The sequence below is a fragment of the Bombina bombina genome, unplaced genomic scaffold (assembly GCF_027579735.1).
Source record: "Bombina bombina isolate aBomBom1 unplaced genomic scaffold, aBomBom1.pri scaffold_413, whole genome shotgun sequence".
Classification (NCBI taxonomy): Eukaryota; Metazoa; Chordata; class Amphibia; order Anura; family Bombinatoridae; genus Bombina; species Bombina bombina.
The window spans coordinates 195,252-209,712 of NW_026512637.1; the positions used below are offsets into that span (position 1 = coordinate 195,252).

At 34.8% G+C, this 14,461-nt stretch overlaps 1 protein-coding gene across 1 annotated transcript; it reads left to right on the plus strand.

Moving 5' to 3' along the window:
• The first annotated feature begins 1,688 nt into the window (after positions 1 to 1,688).
• LOC128644482 (Krueppel-like factor 6) lies at positions 1,689 to 9,860 on the plus strand. The gene is made up of 4 exons (XM_053697067.1): positions 1,689 to 2,033; positions 4,346 to 4,913; positions 6,164 to 6,287; positions 6,839 to 9,860. Exons 1-4 carry the CDS (start codon positions 1,932 to 1,934, stop codon positions 6,888 to 6,890), a joined length of 846 nt encoding a protein of 281 aa, XP_053553042.1. The 5' UTR covers positions 1,689 to 1,931; the 3' UTR covers positions 6,891 to 9,860.
• The last annotated feature ends 4,601 nt before the right edge of the window (positions 9,861 to 14,461 follow it).

The window sequence follows — 14,461 nt, forward strand, 5'->3', positions numbered from 1 at the left end:
TAATGAGGAAATGTCATTGCTTTGGCGGTTAATGGACTATGCCAAAGGGCAGTGCACTGTTGACACAGACAGGTCTGACAAGTCAGTTTGCTGTTGCTGCTTCTCTAACAATGACCTTTCACATACATTTATATTTTTATGGCAGGACAGTGACAGGAAAAGCTAGATAGTGGCTGCTGAGAGCGGACGTGTAACTCATGCAGGATATTTCATATGGGGAGTCGGATACATAAAACGGGCAAATGCTTGTGTGTAGGCTTGGCTAGTGAGTCACACTGAAAAGAAGAATCACTTTGCAATGCCCAAGTCTACTTGTGTGCATTAATTACGTAGCAGAAAATGTAATGTCGCCTAGGCTGCCAGACAAGACAGTAAATGTTTGTGACGCAGAGAATACCAGTCCTGTTGACAGCCAAATGGTTAACAGTAGTGAATGGCTGCTTGCATTACACACTGTATTTTACTTATAACGACCAAACACAAGCCGCTACCATCACCTACAGTAGAAGCAGATTGTGTACCCTCGTTATATTGAGTATCCCTCAGACACTAGTATTCCAACACACAGTGCCCTCCTCTGCCTGACTCAATCTATTTTTTTTTTTTTTATTAAAGGTGGATTAGCACGGTTGGTGTGGAGACCATTCCATATCCAATACAATTACTATTGTAAGTCAGCGGAGTAAATTTTATTAAAAAAAGAATGTTTAGAGCTTGGTACTATAAACTCCTTTAGAGTGAGACATAAAACGATGGTGATGGTAATTTCTATAAATTCATTAAAAACGCAGTTTTAAAACTTAGAATGCGTTCAGAAGTGAAAAGGTGTATGTATACACTATATATATATATATATACATATATATATATATATATATACACACACATACGTTTTTGCAGGTTATATAGCAAATACTACTTATACTCTGATCCATAAACGCAGACAATAAATAGTGCCAGGAAATATACTTTGCATTGACTACTAAACTATCGCCGACATCAGCTGACCATCTCGGTAGCCACTTTTGAGAATCTGTAAAGATATCATCAAGCCACTGTCATAATCTGGAGAACTAATTTTTGTGTTGCATATAACGCGTCAAGAAACAGGTAGAAACAACTTGTGGCCCCTTTGGTTTACGCGGGCAATGCTACAAACATGCTAATTCGTATCTGTTCTTAATAGAAACAAATTAAGTGTATAACACAATACGTATTCTTGTGTTAGTTTCAAATGTACCATAATACAGAACATATAATACAGACAAGCTTCCCCTGTGGATACCATCTTAAAAGCAGCACTGTAGGCGTTTCTATTCTAGCGCCTGCTAGCAAGAGAAGCCTTTCCTAACAGCAGCCATTTCTAAGACTAAACCGAGTTTGTGAACCACAGTTGCCTTATATACCTGTCTAAAAATAGCCGACTCCTCCCTCCCAATCCAAGGAAACCTAAAATTTCGAATTCAACCAATCACGGACGCGTTTACAGAAGGATTTCGTCACGCGAGAGGCATTGCTAGAGAGTCGGGCTTTTCCATTGGAGGCAACTGACATCATAGGGGCTATGTGGCCGCTGAAGTAAAGTGATTGGTTTACTCTACTGAGCCGGCGTAATGTGATCACGCGGGGGAGGCTGGGTTGGAGGTTTGAATAGGGAAGTTTTGTAGAGGTTTACATTTGCAGTCACTTCAGTGTTTGCAAATATTGTGAGCACTGTGCAAGGTCCTCTGATCCAGGAGGAGTTAGTCGCCTTGTTTTTCCTTTTAATTGCTATGCAATGACATTTGCATGAAACCAGGACTTTTATCCAAGAAGGATTTATGATTTTTTTCCACTATTTTGGGGATTATATTTTATTACAAATTATTATAGCTTTATGCTAGCATTTATATTTTTGTAGAAATATATATATTTAGTAATTTACTAAAAAAATGGATGTACTACCAATGTGCAGCATTTTCCAGGAGCTACAGATTGTGCATGATACTGGTTATTTCTCTGCTTTACCATCCCTGGAGGAATATTGGCAACAGGTAAATCATATAATGTTATTCAAATAAACTAATAGCGCTGTCATGGCTGTATAATGCTTGGCATTCCTCTCTGACAGCCAATGGGTTAATATATTTTTATGCAAGGATTGCATTTGCTGATATGAGATTGCATGCAAGATGTCAATTGCACGTACTCTGTACAGTAATTTTCTAATGACAGCTTAAATGTAACTTCAATCAGTAACAGCTTGGGTTTCACTACTAACTGTACAGCCATTTGACAAAAAAAAACTTTGAGCTTTGCAACTGATCCAAACTATACAGCTGGATCTTGTCATGTAGGCTGCAGCCTTGCCAATAATTATTCCCGTTTATTACTTATGTGGGAACACTGAACAAAACATTAATACACCAAAACTATGCATATGTGTATATATATATATATTTCACACAGAACTGATTTATTTAAGGATTATTTTTTTTTTATTAAAGCCTTGTTCTATCTATATATATATATATATATATATATATATATATATATGTCTGTGTGTTACATTGTGTACAGAATCCTACTCACTTGAGCTTTCCCAATACTGTATTCCTATTGTGCAATGTAAATCCAATATGTATATTTGATATAATCTATGGAATGTGTCTAAATAGTTAAATGTTATTGAAACATAATAAGGGAAGAGATGTGACCTCATCTAATCACAGAAACAATAGGCTAATTCTCACAAACATCTGACTGTATTCTCTATCCATTGTGTTCTCGTTCACATTAGAAAGCCCTTTATTGTCAGCTCATCTTGTCAAAAGGTGTAGATTGGATCTGCTATTGTTTTTGTTTTATAGACTGTTTGTCCTTGTCCCCCCATTTAGCAAAGATGTTTACTTTTCCAAACAAAACGAATGAAAGAGATCAGATGTCTGCTTGTTTTGGTTTGTAGGTGGGTGAAAACTAAAGTGTTACAACCTTCACATTTCTGGTTAATTGTATACAGTCCCCCCTCCAACCCCCATCAAAGTGGCAGATCTCCAGTGTGTATGATTGAAATTGATCTAAGTAGTTTCCTTCAGGCATTTGGGCTTTTGGCACCGCTCCAGATCTTGCTCCCAGTAGAATTTTAGAAGCATTAAAACTATCAAGCAGCTAATTTCTGCTTTTCATGCTCTTCTACATAATGAAACATTTAAATAAGCTAGAATATTAAAGTTTTAACAGCGTTAAAAATCAATCGTGGTTTTTCTTTTCCTCTCGTTTGAACGATCAATAAATGCATTTTGTCTATTACAGCTTCACATTTGAAGAAAATCAGTACCATTTAATGGAGACAGAGTGAGAGGCATATTATACATGTATATTGTGTATAATTATTATAAAGTATATATGCATGTGTGTGTGTATATATATATATATATGTGTGTGTGTGTGTGTGTATATATATATATATATATATATATATATATATATATATATTAGTTATGCACAGTGGGAAATGCAACCCCTTACAGTAAAATGTTTCAACCGAAACTCTCCTGAGGCAAACATCTCTAGAAATATGTGTGGTATTTTGATTGCTTGTGTCTGCAAGCCACAGGGCTGCATTCTGAACCTAAGATAACACTAAATAAAGTGTCTGACATAACGGGTTATAAAAATGTAGATTTAGAGTGAAAAGAGATATAGATAGATATTATACTTTTGCCATGGGGATAATCTAGTTCCTTGATAATGGCTAGTTTAGGATGTTTAATGCATTACCTCAGTTGCTTAGCTTTAAGGGAAAGGGAACAAACTGCGTGTATTTTAACAGTGTACTTTCTTGGCTTGTGGTCAGCATTTAAAAAGGAAGTCTCTTCTGGCTTAGCGTGAAAGGAATGCAGATGATTCATCCTTCTATACTGTAGGCCACAATTTAAAATGGTTTATTTTCAACAATAGTCCAGTTCATATATACTGTCCTTGTACTATGCTCAATCAGTATATAAAAACGCCTCTTTTAACGTTTTCTCCTCACCTCTTTAGTCTGTACATATATTACATTTTTGCTGAGCTCTTAGATTCTGCTATTTGAACCATTTTTAAAGCATTTTGTGATGCTATGTAGAATCATGTTGGTTTCCGTGGTTACAAAATAGTGGTATCTGTCCAATTGAGAACTACATAGCATGTTTTGTAGTTAGATGTTTGGTCCTTCTCATGAAAAGAAATATGTAATAAAGAAAATTATGTAATAAATAAAGTAGTGTCATATCTAAAGCACATCATTGTAAACCCTATAGTTTTGCTGAATTTTTTTATTTATTTTTTTAAACATTTTTGGGGATTTTCTTTCTTCTTTTTTTAGACATGTCTGGAGCTTGAACGTTATCTGCAAAGTGAGCCTTGTTATGTGTCTGCATCAGAATTTAAATTTGATAGAGAAGAGGAACTGTGGACCAAACTTATTCTGGCATGTGAGAAAAAAGAGGATCCCAAACCTAGTTGTATTAAATCTGAGGATATCAGTGATCACCAGAATCTAGAGACAAACAGCTTGAACTCTGATATAAGCAGTGAATCGTCTGATAGTTCTGAGGAACTTTCACCAACTTCAAATTTCACCTCTGATCCCATAAGTGATGTATTGGGTACCTCTGGAAACTTTAGTTCTTCAGTCATTTCCACCCCACCATCGTCTCCAGAGCAGAGCAAAGAGCTTTCCTCACATATATGGAGTGGTATAACTGGCGAACTGCATTCACCAACAAAAATATGCTCTGCTTCTCTTGGAAAGACTCTTGAGCATGGTAGTCCAACAAATGGAGAAATCTCACCAGATGGCAGGAAACGTGTCCATAAATGTCAATTCAATGGTTGCAAGAAGGTTTACACAAAGAGTTCCCACCTGAAAGCACATCAGCGTACTCATACAGGTCAGTGCTTGCTCTGGTCTTGACCAGAGGGAATCCCTTGTTGTCATGACATTACACAACCACGGGGTGGAAACCCAAAGCTCATAGATGATGTAATGGTAATCCCATCCTGTGGGAAAACCACTTCCTCATTCTTTATACAGTAGAGTTGGAACTTTCTTTTCATTGAGGGATTAAGAGCTTATTCAACATAATGAGTCTTAAGGAAATTGGGACAATAATCATAAGAATTTACTTTCAATGCATTTTTTTTTAAATCTCATATTTTGGTACAGTTTGTAAAGTTTTAAAAAAAAAATACATTTCTACATCATTTCAAATTCAACTCAGTGCTACACGGTATTTAAAGATCATACTTCTAGCAGATATCATTTAACATATAAAGTTTTCTAGACATGCAAGCTTATTTTTGTGGGGTGTTTGTTTTGTGGCCTAGACAATTGTGGTAAAGAAAAAAAATGTGTACACCCTGAAAATTGTTTTTAATAATTATATGTTAAATTACAATTTTTACATATCAAATAGTGAATTAAATTGTCATACACTATTTAACAGGCTAGTTTTAAAGAAACATTCAAATGCAAAATATTACTTGCTCTAATTAATTATCTTACCATTTCTAACCCAAACTAGCTAATTGTTAAACATCCCTCAAAGGGGATAAACACATTGGTTTCCAAGCTAGACTTTATTATTCCTATCAGGAGCAGCAGTTGCACATGGATGCCAATCATTGTCTGTTTCCTGCTCAGGGCTGAAGTGCTTGTGGCTTCTGAGGGACACATTTCCTTTGTATTTACCCTTTCTTGTGTTTAAATTAAACTATGATTTAATTATTACAAATGGCCCACCTATTTTTACCCAAGAACTTTGGGGTTGATTGAGTCCTGGTATTGCTTCAACCAGTGTGATAGTCATATCTTTCTCCTTTAAAAAAAAATAATATGAAGAATGCATGCAAAATTATTTTTGTTTACCTAGTTCTATATAGTTATAAAGCAATGCTACTTTAGAAATACAAGTTTTACAAGAAGTGTAACTAAAAACATGCAAGCATACCATGCTGCTGAAATGATATATATTCTACCACATGCTACTGTAGCATTTTCAGCTGAATTTATATTGATATTAACCACCCTACAAATGATGCATTTTTAACTTTTGGATGTGATACTAGGTTTTATGGGTATTTTTATAAAAATTATAAGGTTTGTTCTTTCCCAATTATATCTCAACACTGTTCCTTGCAGGAGAAAAGCCTTACAGATGTTCGTGGGAAGGGTGTGAATGGCGTTTTGCAAGAAGTGATGAGTTAACCAGACACTTCAGAAAACACACCGGTGCCAAGCCTTTTAAGTGCCAGCACTGTGACAGGTACATAAACTTCTTTAAAAAAAAAAAAAAAAATACATTTTGAAATATGCTTCTGTTCTTTATTACTTAATAAATGGGCCTAATCTTTATTTATGTATAGCCAATTATATATGTAGAATATATATATATATATATATATATATATATTTCTGAAGAAGGGGAGCAGTATCCCCGAAATGTTAATAAATTGTGACATTGTTTGGAGAAATCCTGAGACTTCACTGTTTTTGTTCAGGGTGCTCTCAGACATATGCAGAGAAATAATCCAAAAAAGGCACTCGCCGTGATACAACCAAGTGTTTAATGAAGAGTGAACGTTTTCAGGGTATAATCCCTGTCCTCAGACTCCTGAAAAAAAGCAAACAGTGTGCACTTTGTCTACATGCACCCAGGCATCTGATCTGTTGGGATTGGAAAGTGTGTGCAGAGACCCATGGATGATTTTTTTATATATTTATCTTTTATCTATATCTCTTACCCATAATTGGCTGCCTACATTGTTTTATAGAGCATAACATTTTGTGAATAACATGAATGTTTTTCTCCACCAGGTGTTTTTCAAGATCAGACCATCTGGCTCTTCACATGAAGAGACACCTATGAAGTGGAAGAGTTGGTGAAGAAGCAACTTAAGGTTGAACTGCCTTGTGCGAGGGATGCGTGTTCCAGCCAAAGCATGCCAATTTGCACCCCAGCCAGTTGCCTTCAAGGCCTTATTTTGAGGGTCTTCGTAGGGCTAATCAATCGTGTGAGATGCGGCATAGCGACCGTATTGTGCCACGACTGAGGTTTCCCAACTGATGCACTAATGGTGCCTAACCTTCTGCGTGGCTTGTCTAAGCCTTTGCCGTGAGCATGTGCACTGAGAATGTTTGATTGGTTGGGTGACTGAATGTAAATGAGGAGTCAGTGTCTGTATGTGTAAGATTATTTTTCTCTTGGTTGAGTTCAGTTGTAAAGGTTAAGAGAGAAAAAATGGTTTGAATGTTTGTATGCGTATGCATACTGTCATATATGGAACAAACATCAACAACTTCTTGGGTCTACGTGTGCTGGAGAAAAAGAAGTGACCCTAAATAGGAGATGTTCCCTTTCCTGAGTGAGAGGAGCTTTTGTTGTCTGGTGCAGCTATTAAACGTGCAATGTGTCAAGTAGCCTGTTTTACATGCTACAAAGATCATTTGTAATCCATTGTATAAGCTGTGTATCTACAAATATAACACAACTATAACTTTTCATTATAATAGAAAGATATTGCATGGTTCAGGGGAACTGTACGCTTTTCCATTCTTTAATCAGGACTGCCGTTTTGATTCCAGTTGAGAGCAGCTAAGATACAATAGGTCTGGTGTTACATTATTATGTATGGAACCTAAAAAAAAAGGTGGGCAAAACCACTATGGCTTAAACTGATTTTTCTCATGCAGCTAATTTTCTATTATTTATGCCTTGAGGACTAATTTCTGGTTTTCTAGCTGTTAATGCACTGTTGACCTTAATAATGGTGCCTTATGCAAGTGACCTCCCTTTAGAGGAGCTGATACAGGGGTTTGAGTAATGTAAAGCTTACTTAAGGCTCTGTTGTCACCTGAAAGTGTACCTTTTCTGAAGAAATGCTTTATTTTAAATTGCACATTCAGTGAAATAGATTTTAATTTTTTTTTTAGGTAAAGAGAAATTTAAACTTTCATGATACAGATAGAGCATGCAATTTTAAACAACTTTCCAATTTACCACTGTTCTAGTTAGCTTTTTTCTCGTGATGAGAAAATCTAGGTAAGCTTATAGGACCTCAGAAGTATGCATGTATTTAGTACTTTTTGGCTGCAGTGTTTACAACTATGTATAATATTGCTGCAAACGGTGTTTAACATCTGCACACTCCTGGGGTCTTATGAACCTACATAGATTTACTGTTTAGTAAGTATGTCAAGAGAACAAAACAAATTTGATCATACAAGTAAATTGGAATGATGTTAAATTTGCATGCTCTGTCTAGACCAATAAATCTTTAAACTTTACTGTCTCTTTAAGCCAACTTGTTGCCCATTTTTGTGTTTTGGAAATTGAGTATTTTTCAAATGCCTGAGACACTCTAGCCTATTGCCATCTAGCTTTAATAGTAAATGCATATTGGATGAAATGGCTACTTTGGGATAGTTTCAAGTAGCTGTTAAAAGAACTCTGGAATGTGTTAAGATCACAGATGTGCGTTCATTGATTAGAGATTGGAGTGAATAAAGCTACCTTGAAAATCCCAGTAGAGACCAACTCAATCTAACTCCAATGTAGTGTTTTTGTTTCCCCCCACACTGTCCAATCATTATACTTTTATTATATGCACTTAATATGTAAAATGCTTATATACGTCTTGAGGTACCCAGAACAATAACAAAACAAAAAAAAAATTGTAAAAGAGAAAAGTATATTTCTATATTAGATCAAGTAGCCGTCTACCATATTTGCTTATATCAAATAAGTATAAAATAATTGGCTAATTATGTGCACTCTGTAGTGTATTAAAAAGACTTGTGGAGTTTTGTTTTGGGTTTTTAGGCTTTTAAGGGCCTTTAAAAGTTTTAGGTCACTGAATGTTAAGAGATGTATAAAGAGGTAAAATATATTTTTATAACATTTTATTTAATTTGTGTTTTCCTTGTAGTTTTGTAAATAAAAAAAAAAAAGTACCATTTGAATTTTACCTATGTTTAAAAATAAATATATATATATATATATAGAGAGAGAGATATTGCACATTTTTTGCAATGAACAGCATACATCAAAATAATTGCAATCATTTGATTTGACTGAAAGTCAGCAATGTGGCCATTAATGCTATAGCCAAAGTCTGCTTTCCAAATCACATCATTTTTACCAGTTTTGTTAAATATTATTGGGGTGTACTAGGGTGAACTTGCTTCAAACCTGCAGTTTGACTTTTTTTATTATTATTATTATTATTATTATTAATAAATAAAAATAAAAGCTTTCTATAGAAGTAAATAATCACATTCACACTCTGGTTTTGAGATAAAACTAGTTATGCAAGCTCCTCTGCATTCTGAGTTCAAATACCTATGTGAACAAAGCTGATACTCAACATTGCATAAAGCCGAAGAATAATTTTGTAATCTTTCCAAACTTCTGTTTGATGTGTTCTGAGTTTAGCCATAAAAAAATACAGGGACAAAAACACAACTTGCACTGTCTTGTTGAGCTTGTGAAATACCATCAACATTCTTTGCAAGGGGTGCGGCTGTTTGAATGCCTCCTAATTTTCTCATTGAAAGATTACACTCAATTCAGGTGATGACTGGGCCTCAGTCAAGCTGATGAAATACATTTGCTTGAAAAAAAAAAAAAGTAAATATGTTTCTATTGGTGAAATTTTCTTTTTTATTTGACCTTAAACACCCTGTTATTTGAAGAATCTTTGTAAGATTTTTGTAAATTTTATTTTGTTTGTTTTACAAGATTTTATTTGAATTTTTTTTTTTTTTTTTTGCAAGATTGTTATATTTCTGTATGAATGTATTTTTTATTGGAATAACATAAAAAAGAATTCCTATCTTATTGTCGTGTCTTATTTATCTGAAATTTGAACACACATCACCTGGTCTGGTTGAATTTTTTTTTTGACCATCCAGTGTCATAAGGTCGAACTCTTACATTCTTCAAACCATTTGTTACCACAGAAACTTTCCACACATTTGACAAGAAATATGGATTGTTCAACTTTTACGTTCTAAAGTTAGTGCACGCATTCCACCACATGCAACCCGTTAAGCTATGAAAATAAATGGGGGATGGAATCTTGAAAATTTTAAACATTCTGTAATACATTTTAAATAAACTTGCTGTATGCCATTTAAGACAAAATGATACTTTGATGAAAGACTATAGATTAAAGGAACACAAAACTTAAATGTCGTAAAATAGTTTATTTGTTGTAAAACAAATTTCCAGTATACTTTTTATTTATTTTGCTCCCCTTTCCTCTCATTTAAAGGGATACTAAACCCAAATTATTTATTTCATGATTCAGATAGAACATGCAATTTTAAGAAACTTTGTAATTTACTTCTATTATAAATTAGTCTTCCTTCTCTTGCTATCTTTATTTGAAAAAGCAAGAATGTAAGGTTAGGAGCCGGCTCATTTTTGGTTCAGCCCCTGGGTAGAGCTTGCTGATTGGTTTGTTACATTTAGCCACCAATCAGCAAGCTCTAACCAGGTGCTGAACCAAAAATGGGCCGGCTCTTAAAGGGATACTGAACCTAAATTTTTTTCTTTCAGGATTTAAATAGAGCATGCAATTTTAAGCAACTTTCTAATTAACTCCTATTATCAAATTTTCTTCATTATCTTGCTATCTTTATTTGAAAAAGAATACATCCAAGGTTTTTTCTTGGTTCAGAACTCTGGAGAGCAATTTTTTTTATTGGTGGATGAATTTATCCACCAATCAGCAAGGACAACCCAGGTTGTTCACCAAAAATGGGCCGGTATATAAACTTATATTCTTGCATTTCAAATAAAGATACCGAGAATAAATAACTTGATAATGGGAGTAAATTAGAAAGTTGCTTAAAATTTCATGCTCTATCTGAATCACAAAAGGAAAAAAATTGATTTCAGTGTCCCTTTAAGCTTATATTCCTGCTTTTTCAAATAAAGATAACATGAGAACAAAGAAATTGATAATAGGAGTAAATTAAAAAGTTGTATAAAATGGCATGCTCTATCTGAATCATGAAATAAAAAAATTGCATTTAGTATCTCTTTAAACCGGATAATTGTGTGTCTTCCCTATTCTGAGACTTGGAAGAGCACACTACAAACTAACCCTGCCACATATTTGTTCCTAAATGGTCTAAGCAGAGATGATCAGATAAGGAATTGCAAAACAGGGGTCTTTGTTCACAGAATGACCAGGGCTAGTTGTATCTAAAGTAAAATGTCTGTATTGCTTCCTCCAAATAAGGCACATGGTGGGGGAAGTGTGGCTATTGTAAAATAATTGCAGCAGACATGGTGTAGATACATTACATAATGGTTACAAAATATTTTCTGTATTATGATCATATACTGTATACATATGTAACGATTTAGTCACAAAATAGAGTGCAGAAAAATAAAACAGAACATTCTGTGTTACGTTCAATTAACCCCTTAATGACAGAGGACATACCAGGTAAGTCATAGGAAAAAACTCCCTTAATGACAATTGACGTACCTGGTACGTCCTCTGTTGTCTGAAGTGCTGGAAGCGATCATGATCGCTTCCAGCTGCTTCCAAGGGATTGTAGTGATGCCTCAATATTGAGGTATCACTGCAATCTATTTTACATACCGATGCAGAAAGGGCCACTCTGTGGCCCTCTCTGCATTGGCCATTGATGTCAACAAATTTGTTGGTGGGTGGGAGCAGCTATTGGCTATATGTGACTGTTGATTGCCAAACCGATCTGACATTGTCGGCGGCTGCTCTTACCGCTCTTACATGCAGGCAAGTGAAAGGGAAAAAAAGACCAATGTAGATGCAGGGGGATCTTCATTCTTTAGTAAGGGATCTGGGAGGGGGAGGAATGTAGATCATTTAGGGGGGCCAGCTACACTACAGAAAACGAGTTTTACATATAAAAAAGTAAAAAAAAAACTATTTGGGGGGGCAAATTGGGTTCTGGCAGACAGCTGCCGGTACCCAAAATGGCGGCAAATAGGTAGAGGGGGAGGGTTAGAGAGATGTATTGGGGGGGATCAGGGAGGTTGTGGGGTAAGGGGGGATCCATCACTGCAGACTGTATGAGAAAATTAAAAAAAATAATAAATTATTTTTATTTCAGTACTGGCAGACTTTCTGCCAGTACTTAAGATGGCTGTGACAATTGTGAGGTGGGGGAGGGAAGAGAGCTGTGTGAGGGGGATCAGGGGGTGGGATGTGTCAGGTGGGAGGCTGATCTCTACACTAAAGCTAAAAATTAACCCTACAAGCTACCTAATTAACCCCTTAACTGCTGGGCATATTACAAGTGTGGTGCGCAGCAGTATTTAACGGCCTTATTATTACCAAAAAGCAACGCCAAAGCCATATATGTCTGCTATTTCTGAACAAAGGGGATCCAAGAGAAGCATTTACAACCATTTGTGCCATAATTGCACAAGCTGTTTGTAAATAATTTCAGTGAGAAACCTAAAATTGTGAAAAATTTAAGTTTTTTTTTTTATTTGATCGTATTTGGCGATGAAATGGTGGCATGAAATATTCCAAAATGGGCCTAGATCAATGCTTTGGGATGTCTTCTAAATATAAATATATACATGTCAAGGGATATTCAGGGATTCCTGAAAGATATCAGTGTTCCAATGTAACTAGCGCTAATTTTGAAAAAAAGTGGTTTGGAAATAGCAAAGTGCTACTTGTATTTATGGCCTTATAACTTGCAAAAAAAAGCAAAGAACATGTAAACATTGGGTATTTCTAAACTCGGGACAAAATTTAGAAACTATTTAGAATGGGTGTATTTTGGTGGTTGTAGATGTGTAACAGATTTTGGGGGTCAAAGTTAGAAAAACTGTGTTTTTCTTCAATTTTTTCCTCATATTTTATATTTTTTTTTTTATAGTAAATTATAAGATTTGATTAAAATAATGGTATCTTTAGAAAGTCCATTTAATGGTGAGAAAAACAGTATAAAATATGTGTGGGTAAAGTAAATGAGTAAGAGGAAAATTACATCTAAACACAAACACTGCAGAAATGTAAAAATAGCCATATTTTTTTGAGTGCATAATGGCCCTTTAAGGGTAAGAAAATTGAAAAATGGTCCAGTCATTAAGGGGTTAAAGAAATTAATTGCTTGTTAAACAAACTTGCCTTTCTAAAGTAATTCTAGGCATTTAGTGTCCAGTACAGCAGAGGAATCTGGATAGGAATGCAAATGAGATTGTGTCACCTTTAAAAGATATTCGCATCAACTGTAGACTCCCTGTGTTCCAGTGTAGAAATGTGCAATGCAACTTGCATATCTCAAAACATAATAAGCAATATTTTTTTTGGTTTAATAGATATAACGCTTAGCCTAAAAATGCACTATATTCCTTTGTGAAGTCTTTTTAATGATGACTGAAAATTTGTGCCGGAAACGTGAATGCACAATTTTGGTTCAGTGGAATATACATCTACTTTTCCTCAAAAGCGCATCAAGTATCAGCAGCCAACATAATACCCCTGGAAATTGGATACTTTTTTACATTGTATTCTCTGAATCCTAAAATACATATTTTGGGGTTTCATTTATCTTTAACTCTCAGTTCACAATGTTTAACATAGAAGTTCTCTGATGGCTGCTTATCTAATATGCATAACTTAAAGTGAAAGAACAAAATAATAGGCGCAAGAAGTCTGCCTAAAAGTGTAAGCTTATTTAATGTATAGGATATACCCATATGCTTATCCCAGGCATTTTTGAAGTCCCCCCAGGAGAATGCATGTGTCCGTCATGCCTCTTTATGGCTGCTTACATTGTTATAGAAAATAATTTACCACGGAAGCCCAAATTTAGAATTTCTAATCAGATTTTTTTGCAAAACTTTAACTCAACAAGCACAGCTTTGTTTTCCATCTTTGTTCTTTTCTCAATTGAGTGCATCTCTCTTTTCTGTATTTTGGTGGAGAAATAATGTCACTCAACCAGATGGACTGTTCTATTAACAATCGTCCTTTACACTGATTTATTTTACAACGGCACAGTTGTTTCTTTTAGCGTTGCTATGTTTTTGACACTATTAGAGTCTTAACTTACTATCCTCATTATTTTGCTAGAAATCATATTACACGATTTACAAAATAATTTTGGGATATCCAAAATGATGACAATGTATGTTTATTTGTAACTGTTTAAAAAACCCCGCTAACCACTGATTGACCAAATATTTATTTTTTTGGACCCTAAAAAAGAAAATGTGGTTTCTTTTTTAAATTATTTTAAAAAAAAATTAACTGCCAAGGAGAAAAAAAAAAGCAATTACAAGCTGTATTTTCTCATCTGTTCTGTGTAATTATTTATGAGCATGCTTCCAATGCTATTAATGCATAGAACATTTTCAAAAACAATATTTTTTTTTCTTTCTTTTTACGTGTGGCTTATGTACACATCTTGCCAATTACATAT